Raw genomic sequence first — 21,162 nt, forward strand, 5'->3', positions numbered from 1 at the left:
CTGTATCAAAGATCTGGCCATTCTTAAGACTGGTGGGAATTTTAAATCAAACACTTGACGTTTTAATATTAATTTCAACTATAAGATGCAACTGAATTTTGGAGACGATTTTGCAAAGAAAAACAGTGCATCTTATAGTTCATAAAATTCTGGATTTGGAATTTTATATCATGACATAAACATGACTTTACATAGTTGACTGCTGTTGTGTTAAGATGGTGTTTGGTGCATTTATAACTGCCAATTGTGTTTCATTTAGTTTTCCATTTTGAAGGTAGTATGTAATGTCCATATTTGTCATAAATTAGAACTACAGGGATCATATCCCTGTGGTAGACCAAGGTGTAAGACCTGCCTAATCCACCCCAGCACTTCCTACTCCAGTCCTGTCATAGGCTTATCCTACTTCATCAGAGGCTGGGCAACCTGTGAAATCTGCCACGTCATATACCAGCTCTGCTGCAAACACTGCACAGCCTTTTGTGACAAAATGACTGCCTACCAGCTGTCCACCATCATAAATGACCCCAATTAAACTGTCACCAAGAACAACCAGTGGTCAACCACTGGTCGCACAACATGCAGTGAGCACAACGTGCTCAGTTTCAGTGGCTGCTTCACAACCCCAGCCATCTGAATCCTTCCCTCCACCAGCTTCTCTGAACTACGCGGATAGGAGCTATCCTTGCAACATCTCCTTCACTCCTGTAACCGTCCTGCCCTCAATCTCTGGTAAGCCACTGTACACACACCCTCCACCCAACAATTTCCACTTCCTCTCCCAATTTGTCCCCCCCCACACGTCACCTTCAATGTGTGCTACCCCCCACCGATTCCCCCCCCCCTCTCTCTCTCTTTCCCCCCCCTCTCCCTCTACCTCTCCCCCCCTCCCGCCCCCCAACCCCCGCAACCTAGTCCACTTGCTAATATGCAGCACTGACTCTGTTTGTCCAGCCAACACCATGTAACGGTATTAGGGTGTGTGTGTTTTGCCGCAGCTTGAAAAAAGGTTAGGCCCTACTCTGAAAGCTAATAAGTTTACTTTCTTTTTGTGTGTGCCTATCGATGACTCAATGCTTGTGCCTATCAATGACTCAATGCTTCTGCTTCTTCGTAAGTGATCTTCTTTAATCCAAGAGTATTTACATTGTACCGAACTTTTCGGCAACATCTGTTTTCAAGTTCATTACAAAAATCACTTATTAAGGATTTTCCCTCGTTACAACTTTCTTGGGTGTTTCAGTTTCAGCTGCTAGAAGGAACTTGCAATCCTTGTAGCATAACATATCCTGAAATTGAAAGAGATGTGATTAATTTAAAGTCATTTGTTTACTATCCAGAAAAATATGGCACCAACACAATTTGACCCTGGTGTGAATGCCGTTCTCAGGCACGTGAGAAGTTAGTCGCTGTTTGTAAGCAGCTGGAAATTTCCCTGACTGCTGTCAAGTGATTGGGAACTACTGCAAATGGGTGTGTAGGGCAGAACTACCAAGAGTCACATACCAGAGATACCATAGGTATCTCAAATACTATCTTCTCCCACGGATACTGTCCCCTCTATGAAGTACTCGATCTACTGTCACTCGTCGATTACAGTTTGCGTTGTATGTCAGTAGTAGGTCTGTGGCCCCTATACAGTGGAAGTAGAGACCACGGAGAACATATCTCTTTCCAACAAGTTTGAGGTGCTTTCTCACCCAGAAGCTAAAACCGAGCCAGTGTGAGGTAATTTATATGTTGAGAAGCCTGCTGGATCATCTTTCAGGGAGAAGGAGAAGCATGTGCAGAAGGGTAATGATCTGTTAAGTGTGTGTGATAGGATAATGGTCTGTTAATCATCATCAGTTTGAATGTACAATGAATTATGATACCCCTTAGGGAAATGGCAACAAGAGATGGAAAGGGTCACCTTGTACACTTAGTGTTTATGCATGGGGGCCTCATTCAACATGATGAAGTGGCTGTTATGGCAACCATGTAGGTAACAGAATGTAATCAGTTGCAGATTTTGGTGCACGTTGGAACAAACAATGCCCTTCGTTCAGGCTCAGAGGTCATACTTGGATCTTTCCAGCAACTGGCAGAGAAGGTAGAGAAGACAAACTTGCTCAAGGAATGTGAACAGAGCTTAAAATCTGTGATATTGTCACCATAGCTGATTATGCCTCACTGTTTCTGAGTCAACTAAAAGGATTAAACTTGAAACTTTGAAGGTTCTGTGGCAAACTGGGCTGTTACTTTGTAGGCTTGGAGTTAACGACTATAGAATCTCCCTAAATGTTCATAGGTACATCACCCATCAGAGGCTGCTACACAGGTAGGTGACTTTTTGTGGTGTGTAAGTTTTGGTTAGGAAACTTTCCATCCAGTCCCAGAATTTGTGAGGTACACCTAAGAAGATGTGGAGTTCAAATAATACTGTGTATAGATAACTGTCTGAAACCCACAACTGACAGCAGTGAACATTTGAGGTTTAGATTAAATAATGTCCAAATGATAGGCTAATTGAAGGTGAAGATGGTATATTCATCACATTAGGGATTTTTCTACTGACAGTCACTCTCACATAATGGGGCAAAATACCTGAGTATTTATAAGTTGGGCAAATGTCGAGGATGAGTGCCTGGACAAATGCTCAAAATTCATAAATGGCTAGGCATTTATGCATTTTAAAGTTAAATTGATAAGTGACAATTATAAAAAATTTCAAGCTGACTTTTTTATTGGAAAATGTGTTTTGTGAAACTGCTTCTTTAGTGTTTGGTTAACCAAGTTGAAAAAGCATGCTTGAGAGTTAGGAGGGGAGAATTATAAGCGGAAATAAATTAGACTGTAAACATAGCTTTTTCATCTTTAATGAGGTCAATTTTATCTTCACAGCAGTGCAGCTGTACAAAAGTAGATAAAGAAAGGAGCAGTACAGAAAACTATAGTCTGTCTCAAATGTCACTACATCTGACAATAATGCTTTTTTCCCCCACTGAAAACAGAATGCATTTATCATCAATAAACACAGGCCAGCTGTTTAATACATACAGTAATAATTTTTCTATCAATAATTGCCCTTCAATAGTATTCAGACTTGACACGGATTATTATTACGTAGCGATAGCCTAAGGACAATGTTCTTCTTTTATACCAACTGTCAACCACTTCACAGCTGTTCAACATGGGAAGCTCCCCCCCCCCCCCCCCCCTCTCTCTCTCTCTCTTTCTGTGTGTGTGTGTGTGTGTGTGTGTGTGTGTGTGTGTGAGAGAGAGAGAGAGAGAGAGAGAGTGAGAGAGAGAGAGTAGAATAACTACATTATAAATGATAAGCAGCTGCCAGCAACACGCACCATTCCTTGGTACCACAAGTTGGAGTGCTAGTAAAAAAAAAAAAAAAATACTCCTCTCTTCTTTCCTTTCATTCTTAGCAATAAAGGCAATGAGTGACATAGGTTCAGGTGTAAACATTTACCGACTTTTAATATTGGGAGTACCATCTTGTCACTTATTTTAATTCATAAATTGTACTTTCTACCAGTAAAAACTTTGACAAATACTTTTTTTATGAATTCCCAAAATCTGGCAGATTTTGGGCATTTAAAACTGGTTTGGGCAACTTCCTGGCAAATATCCATTTATAAATTTCCTGCCCACTGGGCATTTGGCCTGTTCACATCACTACTCTCACCCTCAGGTATAATTGGAAATTTTAGTGAAAATTTCAGCTCATTGACACATCTGTGCTCCAGTTATACTGTTATCATTGGAGAAGACTTGAATGATCCCACAATCGACTGGGGTAATTACTGCTTTAAGTGGCGGGTGTGATGAAGCATCATGTAAAATAATTGTCAATGCTTTCTCTGAAAACTACAATGGGTTGGTGTAGGATTTTGGTTACCACCTCAAAAAAGTAAAGATATGTGATTGATTTTTTTATATGTCTATATGGATAAATCTCTGCAGTTTTGGGTGCGAGTTGATGTCTCTGAGCCACAGTTCCAGGACGTACTGCTGGATCGTCTAAAGATGAATGAGACAACCCATCTCTGCTTTATTAATGGGCTGTGACATTTTGTTTTGGCTGTGGTTTTGTGCTGTGGTTTGAAGATTTCAATGTGTATCAGGACTGGGGACATGTGCCCATGGGCAAACAAAATGTTAATTGAATCTCTTTCTCGTCTCCCCCCCTCCCCCTCCCCCTCCTCCACTGAATTGATAATTGGAACTATGTGACTGTCCCTTGTACTTAGGACAGATAGCCCACTTTACAACAGAAATATATTGATAAGCCAAAATATTAAGATCATTGCACACTGTCAGTTTCAGTGCCCCATGGTGGTGTTACGGTCATATGATGCTGTATGGAAAGTATGTAAGTAGAACAGAGACAAATGGGGGAATCATTCTAGCAGTAATACAGACCACAAATCAACATCTACGTCTATACTGTGCAAACCACTGTGAAGTGCATGGCAGAGAGTATGTCCCACTATACCAATTATTAGGGCTTTTTCTGTTTCATTCGCCTAAGGAGCCTGTGTAGAATGACTGTTTAAATGTCTCGTTGCATGATGTAATTAATCTGGCCTTGTCCTCACAATCCCTATGGGAGCAACACATAGGGAATTGTAGTACACTTCTAGAGTCATCATTTGAAGCTGATTTATTGACCTTTGTAAGCAAGCTTTTACAGGATAGTGTATGTCTATTTTCAAGAGTCTGCCAATTCAGTTTCTTCACTCTCCTATGCATCAAAGAAACCTGTGACTATTTGTACAGCCCTGTCTGTACATGTCTAACACGGGAAATCCACTAACGTGGTGCTTGGTAATGAACATCTCCTCAGAAATAACAAAGCTGTTTAACGCCACTGCCTTAAGAATCGTGGCAAGCAGTTGAAGGAGAGCGAAACCTACAAGTTGTTGGACATCCACTTATCACACAACATCGAGGTTTGAGGCTGAGCTCCACAGCAGATGACCTCTACATTTCCAGTGTTGACCCAGCAATGGTATCAGTTGTGGTGGACACAGGATCATTGAGCTTGGACTGTGACTCAATGGAAATGTGTTGCGTGCTTGGGTAAATCACATTTCTTGTTACACTAGATTGATGGTTAGTTCTGGACACATCATCATCATCATCATCCACATGAACGTTTGCTAAAAGGATGTACCTTACCATGATTGCATACCAGTGGGTGGACTATCATGTTATGTGGTACATTCATCTATGCTTCCATGCAATTGTGTGACATTATTGCAGACCAACTGCATCCTTCCATGCTGGAAATCATCCCCGAAGGCAACAGCATCCTCCAGTAGGATAACTGTCCATGTCATAAGGTCAGAATTACGCTAGAGTGGTTTGGGAACTGTGATAGTGAACTCATGTTGATATCTGGCCATGAAATGCACCTGATCTGAAACTGATGGAAATCATTAGGGATGATATCTGGTGCCAGCTCTGTGCCCAAAAGCCACTGGCCTGTAGCATATAGGAATTGCATAACATATGCAAAACCAACTCAAGCCACCTATGTCAGGTACTTTTCAAATGCATGCCACATACAATCATTGCTGTGTTGTGTTTCAAATGTAGAGGAACATGGTGTTGAGCAAGTGGTGATAATGTTTTGGCTGATCAGCGTATATTCATTCCAACGGCAACAAATAGACATACACTCTTTGATGATGTCCGTGTTGAAACTGGTATCAGCAATTACAAAGCAGTCATAACAATAATCTGCACATACAGGGTGTTTCAAAAATGACCGGTATATTTGAAATGGCAATAAAAACTAAACAAGCAGCGATAGAAATACACCGTTTGTTGCAATATGCTTGGGACAACAGTACTTTTTCAGGCGGACAAACTTTCGAAATTACAGTAGTTACAATTTTCAACAACAGATGGCGCTGCAAGTGATGTGAAAGATATAGAAGACAACGCAGTCTGTGGGTGCGCCATTCTGTACGCCGTCTTTCTGCTGTAAGCGTGTGCTGTTCACAACATGCAAGTGTGCTGTGGACAACATTGTTTATTCCTTAGAACAGAGGATATTTCTGGTGTTGGAATTCCACCGCCTAGAACACAGTGTTGTTGCAACAAGACGAAGTTTTCAACGGAGGTTTAATGTAACCAAAGGACCGAAAAGCGATACAATAAAGGATCTGTTTGAAAAATTTCAACGGACTGGGAACGTGACGGATGAACGTGCTGGAAAGGTAGGGCGACCGCGTACGGCAACCACAGAGGGCAACGCGCAGCTAGTGCAGCAGGTGATCCAACAGCGGCCTCGGGTTTCCGTTCGCTGTGTTGCAGCTGCGGTCCAAATGACGCCAGCGTCCACGTATCGTCTCATGCGCCAGAGTTTACACCTCTATCCATACAAAATTCAAACGCGGCAACCCCTCAGCGCCGCTACCATTGCTGCATTAGAGACATTCGCTAACGATATAGTGCACAGGATTGATGACGGCGATATGCATGTGGGCAGCATTTGGTTTACTGACGAAGCTTATTTTTACCTGGACGGCTTCATCAATAAACAGAACTGGCGCATATGGGGAACCGAAAAGCCCCATGTTGCAGTCCCATCGTCCCTGCATCCTCAAAAAGTACTAGTCTGGGCCGCCATTTCTTCCAAAGGAATCATTGGCCCATTTTTCAGATCCGAAACGATTACTGCATCACGCTATCTGGACATTCTTCGTGAATTTGTGGCGGTACAAACTGCCTTAGACGACACTGCGAACACCTCGTGGTTTATGCAAGATGGTGCCCGGCCACATCGCACGGCCAACGTCTTTAATTTCCTGAATGAATATTTCGATGATCGTGTGATTGCTTTGGGCTATCCGAAACATACAGGAGGCGGCGTGGATTGGCATCCCTATTCGCCAGACATGAACCCCTGTGACTTCTTTCTGTGGGGACACTTGAAAGACCAGGTGTACCGCCAGAATCCAGAAACAATTGAACAACTGAAGCAGTACATCTCATCTGCATGTGAAGCCATTCCGCCAGACACGTTGTCAAAGGTTTCGGGTAATTTCATTCAGAGACTATGCCATATTATTGCTACGCATGGTGGATGTGTGGAAAATATCGTACTATAGAGTTTCCCAGACCGCAGCGCCATCTGTTGTTGAAAATTGTAACTACTGTAATTTCGAAAGTTTGTCTGCCTGAAAATGTACTGTTGTCCCAAGCATATTGCAACAAACGGTGTATTTCTATCGCTGCTCGTTTAGTTTTTATTGCCGTTTCAAATATACTGGTCATTTTTGAAACACCCTGTATTATAAATTAAAGTTTGGTGCTGCATTTTTCTGTCTGTATGTGAAAGTTTGTCTCAGAAACTATTTTAGGGATATTTGTATGGTTTTCACTAATAGATAGATTGATTCATGATGAATGTTTGTGTGTTGTGAGAGCGTGGAAGGAGAGCATTCGAAAATTCACCCTCGAGCTCTGTACACACATTCTTGTGTCTGCTGAATCCACATGCCTGGGTTGTCAACCACGAATATAGCTAGCCATGCACAATAAAAGGGGGACCCTTCTACCAGCTGAATGTTATGTCATCACCAGTCACAGCTCCATCATGTCATGTGGACAGTGGGACATTGACTACTAGAGTGTATGTATGCCATGTTATGAATTAAGTTAAGTAAAATTAACTGGACTGTTGCTATGAGAAGAAAACCTACAATTTTCCATGGGCTGTAGCAGTGATCATTATTATTGGGGAATTCACGTGTAGTATCTGTACATGGGACTTGTGCAAGAATGTTAAAGGCACCATTCTTCCTCATAGAACTTCTCTCCAGTGACGCAGCAGAGTGAGGTCCAGCACTAAAGGTACTAGCTTTGCTTGGCATTCATGCAAATGGCATTGATTACAAATTTTTAATAACTGGAGTAACTGGGTAATCAGTCATGATGGGCACACAGTAAGGTGTGGATTTGCAAACTGTTACAGTGCAGTTATGCTCAGCAATTCATCAGTTAAAAGCAGATGCAGAAACTGGGAGGAACTGGGTCAAGTAAATAGTAGCCAGTCCAAGATGATGCACTCGATTTTGTCACATGTGATACCGTGTGCAGTCGTGCAGCTACTTAACGACAAACTTAAACAGACACTTGTGTGATGGTAAAAAGAGGATAAACATTGCAAAGCCATACAGGGAGCAACTCCACAACATGCCTGTTTTGGATGGGGAATGAATCTAGCATTTTTAGAATTGAATTAGGAAAGTTAATGCTTATATGTATGAGCTCAGTGAAAATGATTTGCACAGTGGGACAAAATTGTTCGGACAGTGAACATTAGATGTGTTTCTGAATGAGCTATAGGGTGAAGTTGATTAAGCGGTAAGATTGGCACTTCTGTTCTACTTATTATTCATGTCAACCAAGTCCTTGTTACATAAGGTTCCAAATACCTTTAAGTAAGTTACCACCAAAGTCAAACATGCCCACTTATGTCTAACAAGATTGTTGTGGGGTCAAAGATCTAAAAAGCAATCAGTTTCCCTTTCACAGGCCATAAATGCTACTGGTTCAGTAGCAGACCTGCTCGAGTATGGCTTTATGTGGTTCACATGCGCTACGACTGAGTAAAACGACTATTGAACTTTCCATATAACTGGGGAAGTGATTTTAAGAACTTTATACAGTCCTTTCTAGCAAACTCTTAAATTCCAGATGTCACCCTTCTTCAATACTGGACTGCTCAAATAAACTAAATCTCCAATGCAATATTTAGGTATAACAGCTACACAGTCATGTTGAACAGCCATCTGCAGAAATGACTGATGATTTCGACCCTTTACACGCTTTCATACTTCATTTATTTAGCTGACCAAGTCCATGACATGTTCATTGCTCTTGCCTCTTGCTGATGTTGTTAGTCAAATAGCAAGGTCATTCACCTGCCAGAGACAATTTCCTAAGAGCTGAATTGCGTGCTCACATGGCCCTTCATGTTGTACACACTGAGTGCGTATCGTATGTAGGTGTCCCACGAAACCTGCTTACTAGCAACATAGTGACTTATCATTTTCATGAGGGCTTGATGAACTCTTTCCACTTGGCCAATCCTCTCTGGATGAGCTGGCATTATCCTGCCAACCTTCAGTAACCTGCATATTTTCTGTAGTAAGTCGGAAGTAGAACTGGAACATTACTTGCTAATTATAGAAGAAAGTAAGTCATATTTCAAAATCCAGTCTTTGACAAACACACATCCAGCACAGTATCAGCACTTAGGTCTGGGATTTGTGTCATTAATAGGTCTTGAGAAATGAGCCAGAATAGTTAAGGTGTAATGCTTTCAGTCTTTTGTTTTTGGCAAGGGACCTACAATATCAGTACCCACCATTCTAAACGTGTGCTTTGGTTTTGCCCACATCTTTCCACTTATTGCATGAGTCATAATGCGAAATGTAACTGTAGACATTGGAATTCCCGTTCGGCCACCAGTAGATTTGCACTATTTATAGGTTAGTTGCTCACCTTTGTCCTGCCAATCTTGACATTCTTTTAACACTTGTTCTTGTAAGACTTGAGGTATGACAATATGGTTACCTTCAGCAGTTCTCTTGTACAGTATCCCATCACCAACTTCGAATTTAGGATTTTGTTTCCAGGACTGACACTGCACGTCAGCCTCATCCCTGTTTATTAATTCCTCTTCCCTGCTGATTATGAAACATATTCTGACTTTTCTACTCAATCCATCCACATGGCTTTGTAGTTTTTAGGGTCAGTGAACTACCTCGAAATGGCACTCACTTCAGTGTAAGACCCATCTGGTTAATGTACTGCTGGGGTTCTTGATGTTCTGCAGTCGGCCAACTAAGATACATCGGTTGTAGTTTATGCCATGCATAAGTGCACATAATTCCTTTTCAGTTTCTGAGTAATTGCATTCCGCTCTGTTCAGAGGACAGAAAGCAAATGAAGCTGGATGCTCATCTCCATCTACTTCCTGTCATAAAACTGCCCAATGGCAAAACTGCTAGTATCAGTTGCTAGGATGAAGGGTTTTGAGAAGTCTGGGTAAGTCAACATGGGAGCAATTGTCAAAGCTGTTTTCAATGTTTCCATCACTTGCGAACATTTGGAATGCCAAGTAAAAACTCTTCCTTTTTTCAGTAAATGAGTCTTTGGTCATGCTGTGTCAGCACACCCCTGAAAGTCACGCCAGTAGAAATTCACAGTGCTTAGGAATGTCTGCAGTTCTTTTGCATTCATCACTTCTGGATAGTTCTTCAAGGCTCCAATCAGTTTTAAGTTAGACTGGTCTCTATCTGTGTTCTAGGAGAATATCAGAGTAGTTAAATAGCACTGGTGAAATTATTTCCTTGTTTTAATTTAGTAAGCAGCTCTTGTTCAATTGGTTCAAGTGCTTTGTCAGTTAATTTCTTCACTCTGTCATTAGGTGGACAATAATTTACTACTTGAACATCATGCTCCTTGGTAAGTACTTCTATCACATCTCGTGGGTCTATGTTTGGCACTGATGCTACAGTAGTTCATTGCAGTGGCTCCACTTCTGCATTACTCACATTAGCAATGCTTACTGCAAAGTGCAATTTTCCCACTAGGTGCTTCTTTAACGACGCTGACTGTTCTTGCTACATAGCAATGCCTCCGGTCTATCAAGTCATCGTTTACTGAAAGCTGTCAACAACAAACTACTTCTCTTGCACTTTGGCATCTTCATGTTGATATACAGAGTTTTTCCTGTTCCTGGGGGTATGCACTCACATTTAATCAAATGTACATTGTCTATAGCACATTACCTCAGCAGCACTAACATTCCTCCAAGTCTGACAATTAGGGTGACCAAATCAGATTCTGTTTCTGATACACTGTTCTGAGCATGGTTAGCTCCCAGGAAATCTAACCCCAACATACTTTCATAGTGTTTCTCTCTGCTCCTTAGCACTTGCATTTTGGTCACATATTCATCTTGGCCTATCATGAAGTTAATCACAGCTTCTCCATAACTGTGCACCCTGTTATCATACACTGGACTCGCATTCGGGAGGACGACGGTTCAATCCCGCGTCCGGCCATCCTGATTTAGGTTTTCCGTGATTTCCCTAAATCGCTCCAGGCAAATGCTGGGATGGTTCCTTTCAAAGGGCACGGCCGACTTCCTTCCCCGTCCTTCCCTAATCCGATGAGACCGATGACCTCGCTGTCTGGTCTCCTTCCCCAAAAACAACCGACCAACCTGTTATCATTTAACACTTTAATTATATGGTAGATTTACACTTTGAAACAGACTGCTTTAGTTTGGTTATTGCTTTGTTTTTATTCCAGACAAAAGTATATAATATGGTTTCAGTAGTATTATTATTGTTTCAGTTCCTACATCCCTTGAATCTAGGCCACACAGATATTAAAGTGGTGCAATTTTTTGTGCATTTTATTTGTGCATTTATTTATCATATGAAAGAACCTCCAGGAGAGGTTTTATAGAATTAATCACAGGGTTTATGCTAATTTTAGTGTGAAATCTGTTGCAATGAAGACATGTCTTTCAGGTCCCTGTTACAGCACTGACAGTGTCCTGCATATTAGTGTTATTAATGTCACCTGTTATAGTAATTTTATTAAGTATAGCAGTGTAGCCACACATCATAATTATCAGTAATGTGTTCAGTGCAGTTTCATTTGTAATTATGTGGAATAAAATTCTGATGATCAGCTCTATTTGGATGTGTGAACAAACACGAGACTTTATTACCACAACATATTATTCATATGGTCTAATAAACTTCTACATGGCCACATTATGAATATTCTTAGATGTATATGATCCAAAAGTTGAATATTTCTTACATTGTTTTATGTTATGGGAACACAAGACTTTGCACTTTGCATTCAGCTGCTGAAATGGAACAGAAAAACATTTGGTGATATATCATTGTAACTATTTGGCAGTTACACTTGTCATCACTGAGGGATTGGAAGGGCTGCACACACACACACACACACACACACACACACACACACACACACACACACACACACTTTAGCAATGACCATTATTGTTTTTGTCGCTACAGATGATTATATCTAGTGCTGTTGTTTCGTAATTATGTATGTATTTTGTTTTACAATTAATAACAGTATTTTACATTTTTTCAGAATTATCCTAAACATAGACATCCAGGCTGGAACAAAGGCTCCATTGGCTATCACGCAGATGATGGAAAAATCTTTGTTGGTAGTGGACTAGGTGACCCATTTGGTCCTAGATGCTACAAAGGTGATCATATGGGCTGTGGAATAATATTTCCTCGTGATTACGTCTGTGATTATGACAGGTTTGATCTCTTACTGTCACTTATCCATGTTGTAACTTTAGTTGAAAAACGTTTTCTGTCTACATCTACCAAAGTGTTGTAGGAGGAATGTTCAATACTCAGGATTTTGACAGGAATGATAATTCAAAGCAAAAAAGTGTAGTACAGATGGGCCTTAAAATGAATACATTAAGAGCTAACAGCACGTCTTCAGTGGAAGAGATGTGTTTCATAGCAGCAAATATGAACATGTGCACATAGTTCTTGGTATGCATTTTAGAGTCTGTATTTACTGTACATTTTTTCATGTTTTGGTCCATACTATCACCTTTTGAAATATGGAAAGCAAAGAGCTTGCAGTAGAAGACATTTGTTACACTGTATCAAAGATGAAGTGATCATAGTTCTTAAGGTGTTTATTTTAGAGCCCATGTTTACTAGACTTTTTTGCATTGAATGAACGTTCCCATCATATCCCTAAATATTGACCAGTCGTGGGACACCTTGTATAAAATGCTTGTTGTTACTGCAGAAAAGCATTAGGTGACCAAGTTTCGAGAGAGAGAGAGAGAGAGAGAGAGAGAGAGAGAGAGAGAGAGAATTAACATTTGCATACAGTAACCTACAAGAAGTAGTCATAATGTTTTAATTATCTTCTCTGTGATATAAAGTTACACAATTAATTTTTTATTTGTTTGCAGATGCACATCTAAAGTCCTCATAATACTGAAATCCTCATGCCACAATACTGTAGCACATTGCTAGAAGAACCCAAAGTAAACTGCACAGCTCATTGATAAAGTGGAGATGGGCTGCACCATTTTGTTTTGGCTTCTCTTGTGGTGTTCTGTGGTACTGTAATGTGAGGATTTAAATGTGTATCAGGACTGTATATATGCACCTCCAAACAAATGAAATATAAATTATTTAACTTAATTTTTTGTTTTTTTTTTTTTTCGAGAGGGCAGTTAAAACTTTATACCACTCCTTGTACTTATGTTCAATTTCCCTCTTGTGGTGCAGTATATAAGTCTAAACATTATCTGTATTTGTGTTGTCTTGAATGAGTAGCAGTTGACTGTTCAACAATATTATTTGGCATTAATTTATGTCACATTTTCACTACTTGCAAACTCACTCTTCAAAATCTGCACGGTACTTGCCAGTGACCTACAATCGTTAAATTTGACAAGAAGCAAGGTTTCACAGTTAAAGTAAAGGGAAAAAGTCTGAAAATGTTAATTTGTAATTATATCGTATTAAAAATATTTTTTCACCATATGTTGTTTGTCTGTCTGTCCGTCTGTCCGTCCATCTGTTAAGACCTCTTTTTCCCAGGAAAGGATAGAGGTATCAAGTTGAAATTTACATCAAATACTGAGGTCTACTGTCCCTTGGTGGTGTAAAAAATATAAGCATCATAGACAATGCAGTCAAAAGATATGGAAATACATGTATCATATTTTGATATTTTCAAACTCACTCAAAACTTAGAGTTGAGCAGATGAACTGTATATATACAGATTTATGTAGTTCTAGCATTTTTCTTGGAAAAGGACAAGCAATTTAGATTTGATAATTCTTTATTCAAAATATCTGTTACGGTTTAGTTTATATTATGCTGGCGACTAGTTTCAAACTCAGTCGTGCATTTTCAAACAAGAGTTACAGTACATTGCAGTATCAGGAAAATGTTTAATGAAATAACATTAACATGACACAACTGAACTGCTCTTAATAGCACAATTAACACTTTTAGATTTTAACTTACCTGCACTTGAAGTGCTTATCGAAACAAACCTCACCGACATATTTGGGTCACATAACACAGTCTTATAACAAATATAGTGATAATCGTATTACAATGTGATATGTTCAACAGGTGAAACAGTACTGACTGTATGTACTACAAACAGGTTCACATCAAACTTCCTGGCAAATTAAAACTGTGTGCCCGATCGAGACTCGAACTCGGGACCTTTGCCTTTCGCGGGCAAGTGCTCTACCATCTGAGCTACCGAAGCACGACTCACGCCCGGTCCTCACAGCTTAACTTCTGCCAGTATCTCGTCTCCTACCTTCCAAACTTTACAGAAGCTCTCCTGCGAACCTTGCAGAACTAGCACTCCTGAAAGAAAGGATACTGCGGAGACATGGCTTAGCCACAGCCTGGGGGATGTTTCCAGAATGAGATTTTCACTCTGCAGCGGAGTGTGCACTGATATGAAACTTCCTGGCAGATTAAAACTTTATCTGCCAGGAAGTTTCATATCAGCGCACACTCCGCTGCGAGTGAAAATCTCATTCAGGTTCACATCAAGTCAACAGGTGTCTCTGGTTTCCTGCCGTGTATCCATGCACATGGCCCATGGCCAGTAGTATGTCACAGTCACTGTGTAATGTATTTGTATCAACTACCACTAGACAGTACATCATAGTTCTTTAATTGCTAAGTAAAAGCAGAAAACTTTTGCTCTTACATATTCCATCACAGTGCTTTGACCTACATCATTTGCATCCATTATGTGATCATGTGATATGTGTTAAGAAAAGTATGGGAAACAGTATCAAAGTTACCCCTTATTTTAGTCCCCTGCTATGGGTACTGTTTATTTTAACATTAACCAAATTAATGTAATCCCGTTTCGATATCGTCTGTGAGAAGATGGCGGTGTAAGTAAATATTGTCTTTAGAATTGTGAGATGAGCAGTTACTGGCATAACATAATGGAATCATTATTTTATTTGAACTATATTGGGGTGTGTATAGCATTATAATTTAATGTTTTGAATGTAGAATTACAATGATGCTTTGTGTTGCAGTGTGACAGCCTTTAATGGGTGTGTATTCTGCCGTTGCATGTGCCAGTGTCACAGGTTTCTGTATTAATGAAACAGATTTAAGTGCACAGTTAATTTCAATAATGAGACAGATGTAGCAGAAATAAGTTAAAAATTGTAGGATGACAGTACATATAGCAGGAGCTACCATGATGAGATGACTTTGGTACAGTCTCCCATGTTTTTCTCAACCATATCACATGGTTTCAAGCAAATTTTGTAGGTCAAAGTGTTGTAATGTAATATATAAGAGAAAAGGTTTGTTGCTTTTACTTAGCAGTTAAAGAACTGTAATGTACTGTTATGTGGTGGTGGGTGTGAACAAATTACATTGTGACTGTGACATGCAATTGGCCACATATCGTGAGCATGCATACATGGCAGGAAACTAGTGACAGCTGTTGACTTGTGAACTTGTTTGTAGTATGTGCAGTCAATATTGTTTCACCTGTCAAAAGTATCACACTGTTATATGATTACCACCATGTCTGTTATAAGACTGTGTTATGTTACCACATAATGTTGGTGAAGTTTTGCTTTGATAAACACTTCAGTGCAACTTTGTTAAAAACAAAAAAATGTTAATTGCACTATTAAGAACAGTTCGAAATACGTCACATTAATGTTATTTCATTACATGTTTTCCTAATGCTGAAATGTTCTGTAGTTCTGGTCTGAAAATGAACAGCTGTGTTGGAAACTAGAACAGTATAAAATACATGCAGCTGTGTCAGAAATCTTGAATAAAGAATTATCTGTATACATGGTGGTCCTGGTGGTTTAGTGGTAAAGCGTGTACATGGAAATTTTGAGGTCACGGGAGTGAAGCTTGGTCAGGCGTCAGATTTTTCAGCTTTTGTTTTAATCTAACCTACACCTCTGAGTGAGGTGTGGGGTTGCCAGAGGCAACAAGTGGTTTGGATTCCCATCTAAAGAGTAGGACCCCTTCCCCAGTCACATAACTGCGGTATGTTAGGGAGACACAAGTCGTCAAAATGGTATCCAATAGAAAGACTTGCACCAGGCCAATGAGCCACATTAAATTATTATTATTATTATTATTGTTGTTGTTGTCGTTGTTGTTGTTGTTGTTGTTGTGCAATAAATCGTTCACACAGGAGAATCGTGCAAATATACCGTCATTTGACGATCGGACAGACACTCTTATGGATGGCATAGTAATAAACATCCCTGGCATAGAGAAACAACCGAAGAATGTGAAAGTAAATAAATCACCAGGTCCAGGTGGAATCCCAATTCAGTTTTACACAGTGTACTCTAAAGTATTGGCCCCTTACTTAGCTTGCATTTATCATAAATCTCCCACCCAGCACAAAGTCCCAAGTGACTGGAAAAAAAGCATAGATGACTCCAGTGTATAAGAAGGGTAAAAGAATGGACCCGGAAAATTACAGACCAATGTCCCTAACTTTGGTTCACTGCAGAATGCTTGAACATATTTTCAGTTTGAATATAATAAACTTTCTTGAGACTGAGAAGCTTGTGTCCACAAATCGGCATGGTTTCAGAAAGCATTGCTCATGTGAAACTTGACTTGCCTTTTTCTCACATGATATACTATGAACTATGGGTGAAGGCCAGCTGGCAGATTCCGTATTTCTAGATTTCTGGAAAGCGTTTGACACGGTACTCCATTACAGGCTGTTAACAAAGGTATGAGCAAATGGTTCACAGATAATGTGCGTGGCTCAAAGACTTCTTAAGTAATAGAACCCAGTTCATTGTCCTCGATGGCAAATGTTCATCAGAGATGAGGATATCTTTATGAGTGCCCCAAGGAAGTATGATGGGACAGCTGTTGTTGTCAGTACACATAAATGATGTGGCGGGCAGAAATCTGCGGTTGTTTGCTCATGATGCTGTGGTGTACGGTAAGGTGTCAAAGTTGAGTGACTGTAGGAAGATAAAAGACAGTTGGTGTGATGAATGGCAGCTGGGTTTAAATGTTGAAAATTGTAAGTTAATGTGGATGAGTAGGAAGAAAAAATCTGTAAGGTTCGGTTACAATATTACTAGCATCCTGCTTGACACAGTCAAGTCATTTAAATATCTGGGCCTAACATTGCAAAGCAATATTAAATGGAATTAGCATGTGAGAACTATGGTAGGGAAGGCAAATAGTTGACTTCAGTTGGAGATCACATATTGGAGACTGGTGCCACCTATTCTTCAGTGCTGCATACATTTTTTGGATATGTACCAGCTCAAATGGAAGGAATACATCAAAACAATTCAGAGTCAGGCTGCTACATTTGTTACTGGTAAGTTCGAACAACACGAAGGTGCTTCGGGAACTCAAATGGGAATCACTGGAGGGAAGGCGACATTCTCTTTGAGAAACACTTGTGAAAATTTAGAGAACTGGCATCTGAACCTGACTGCAGAAAGATCCTACACTCGCCAACATACATTGTGCGTAAGGACCATGACAACCGTTCTTCTCTCATTCTATCTATAAATGGAAATGGCTAGTAGTGGTGCAGGGTATCCTCCACCACACACCATACAGTGGCTTGCAGAGTATCTGTAGATTATTATTATCACCACCACCACCACCACCACCATCATCATCATCATCTATAGACTTTAAAAAGTTTGTACAAATCCCCCAGAGCACGAGTCCTACTTACACTTCACCAGTTATTTTTACATTCACATTTGATGTGACTGACATAGTGAAGACCAGAATCTAGTAAACTTTACAGTACTAATGTTAGTGAATTGAGAAACTTAACTGCAAGAATATGTTGCTTGTTTTCATGTGGAGGGAAAGTGTGAGTAGGTAGTAGGAGCTACAGGTGATGGACATTTACATGGGGAAGATGGATGACTGTGTGTCACCAATGGGTTGTACAATCAAGATTAGTTGCTGTTCAGTGTTGTTGTAATTGGTTTATTGATGTAGATGTGTTGTTTAAAGCCATTTGACTCTTCCCAATGTTGGTTGGTGTTCAGGTCACTATGTTTACTTCATCTGCACTTATGCTATGCCTGTCCCTGTAGTTAATAACACATTTGCTACACATCAAAATGATGAACAACACACATTTGCCACACATCAATATGATGAACGTAGCTCCCTAAGCAAAAATCAGCTACTAGGTGGTAATAAGTAAAATATTAATAACCGGTCCATACAGTGAAAAACATTCATGTCAATCACTGTGACAGCTTTGAAGAGTTGTTATAGGTCAGTTGGATGTCATCTTCAAAAACAAAACTGGCATTCTATTGATCAGAGCATGGAATTTCAGATCCCTTAATTGGGCAGTTAGGTTAGAGACCTGAAGAGAGACAGGAATAACTATGAAGTTAGTTTTAGTGTGAATTAGTAGAATGTGGTGGTAGGAACAACAGGACTTCTAGAAAAGTTATTACAGGGTTATCAACACAGAATGAAACAGGAGTAATGCAAGAGTAGCTCTAATAGTGAATATAAAATAGGAATGCTACCTATGAACAGCATAGTAGCTATATTGTTTATTTATTTTATTTATTTATTTATTGTTCCGTGGGACCAAATTAAGGAGAGGTCTCCATGGTCATGGAACGAGTCAATACATGAAATTATAACACAATATTAGAAACAGATAAAATGAAATATAAAAAAACATATTCAGGTGACAAGTCGTATGTTTAAATGAAGAAAATCAACAATGTAACACTGGAATTTGCTTAATTTTTTAGCTCTTCCAGGAGCTCCTCGACAGAATAGAAGGAGTGAGCCATGAGGAAACTCTTCAGTTTAGACTTAAAAGAGTTTGGGCTACTGCTAAGATTTTTGAGTTCTTGTGGTAGCTTATTGAAAATGGATGCAGCAGAATACTGCACTCCTTTCTGCACAAGAGTCAAGGAAGTGCATTCTACATGCAGATTTGATTTCTGCCTAGTATTAACTGAGTGAAAGCTGCTAACTCTTGGGAATAGGCTAATATTGCTAACAACAAACGACATTAAAGAAAATATATACTGTGAGGGCAATGTCAGAATTCCCAGATTTTTGAATAGGGGTCGACAAGAAGTTCTCGAACTTACACTACATGTAGCTCAAACAGCCCGTTTTTTAGCCAAAAATACCCTTTTTGAATCAGAAGAATTACCCCAAAAAATAATACCATACGACATAAGCGTATGAAAATATGCGAAGTAGACTACTTTTCGTGTTGAAGTGTCACTTATTTCAGATACTGTTCTAGTGGTAAATAAAGCAGCATTTAGCTTCTGAACAAGATCCTGGACATGGGCTTTCCACAACAGCTTACTATCTATCCGAATGCCTAGGAACTTGAACTGTTCCGTCTCGCTTATAATATGCCTATTCTGTCTGATCAAAATATCTGTTCTTGTTGAATTGTGAGCTAGAAACTGTAAAAACTGAGTCTTACTGTGATTTAGCATCAAATTATTTTCCACAAGCCACGAACTTATTTCATGAACTACATTATTTGTTACTGTTTCAATATTACACACAAGATCCTTCACTATCAAGCTGGTGTCATCAGCAAACAGAAATATTTTTGAATCACCTGTAACACTAGAAGGCATATCATTTATATAAATAAGAAACAGCAGTGGCCCCAGCACTGACCCTTGGGGAACGCCCCACTTAACAGTGCCCCATTGGGACTGAACACCACTACCACTCTCAATATTGCAGAGAATTACCCTCTGCTTTCTGTTCTTAAAGTAAGAGGCGAACCAATTGTAAGCTACTCCCCTTACTCCATAATGGTCCAACTTCTGCAGTAATATTTTGTGGTCAACACAGTCAAAAGCCTTCGTTAAATCAAAGAAAACACCTAGCGTTCGCAACCTTTCATTTAATCCGTCCAAAACCTCACAGAGAAAAGAGAATATAGCATTTTCAGTTGTTAAGCCATTTCTAAAACCAAACTGAACATTTGACAGCAAATTATGTGAATTTAAATGCTCCAGTAACCTTGTATATACAACCTTCTCGATAACTTTAGCAAACACCAATGGCATAGAAATAGGTCTAAAATTGTCAACATTATCAATGTCTCCCTTTTTATAAAGTGGCTTCACTACCAAGTACTTTAATCGGTCAGGAAACCGACCACTCCTAAAGGAAAAGTTACAGATATGGCTGAGAACTGGGCTAACATACGTAGAACAATACTTCAGTATTCTGCTAGGTACCCCGTCATATCCATGAGAGTTCTTGGTCTTTAGTGATTTAATTATTAACTCAGTCACCCTCTTGTCAGTATCATGGAGGAGCATTTCAGGTAACAGTCTCGGAACACTTTTTTCTAAGAGCGCTATATGATTCCCTGTTGGGACTAGGTTTCTATTTAGTTCACCTGCTATATTCAGAAAGTGATTATTAAATACTGTACATATATGCGACTTATCAGTAACACGGACATTCCCACTACGCACTGATTCTATATCCTCGACCTGCCTCTGCAGACCAGCAACTTCCTTTACGACTGACCATATGGTTTTAATTTTATCCTGAGACTTGGCTATTCTATCTGCATACCACATACTTTTTGCCTTCCTAATAACATTTTAAGCACCTTACAATACTGTTTGTAATGGGCTGCTGCATTTAGATTTTGACTGTTTCTAACGTTTTGATATAATTGCCACTTTGTTCTACAAGATATTCTTATCCCTCTAGTCAGCCACACAGGCTGCCTGTTTGTGCTAGTACCCTGTTTTAAACATTCTAACGGAAAGCAACTTTCAAAGAGCATGAGAAAAGTCTTGAGAAAAGCATTATATTTATCGTCTACTGTATCAGTGCTATAAACATCTTGCCACTCTTGTTCCTTTATAAGGTTTACAAAGGTCTCTACAGCAACTGGATCAGCTTTCCTGAACAACTGATGACTATATTTAACACGTGTTGCAGCACAAAAATCTTTTAAAGTTAAAATTTGTGCATCATGATCTGAAAGGCCATTTACCTTTTTGCTAACAGAATGCCCTTCTAGTAATGAGGAATGAA

General features: G+C 39.6%; 1 protein-coding gene across 2 annotated transcripts in view; it reads left to right on the forward strand.

Annotated features, from left to right (window-relative positions):
- LOC126470390 (SPRY domain-containing protein 3-like) overlaps positions 1-21,162 on the forward strand; it is a 199,134-nt gene that overhangs the window by 126,616 nt on the left and 51,356 nt on the right. For both annotated transcript variants that reach the window (XM_050098231.1, XM_050098230.1), the window contains exon 5: positions 12,166-12,344. In XM_050098231.1, the coding sequence (XP_049954188.1) occupies positions 12,166-12,344 (179 nt within the window). The remainder of the gene's footprint in view (positions 1-12,165; positions 12,345-21,162) is intronic.

The sequence above is a fragment of the Schistocerca serialis genome, chromosome 3, assembly GCF_023864345.2.
Source record: "Schistocerca serialis cubense isolate TAMUIC-IGC-003099 chromosome 3, iqSchSeri2.2, whole genome shotgun sequence".
NCBI classification, from domain to species: domain Eukaryota; kingdom Metazoa; phylum Arthropoda; class Insecta; order Orthoptera; family Acrididae; genus Schistocerca; species Schistocerca serialis.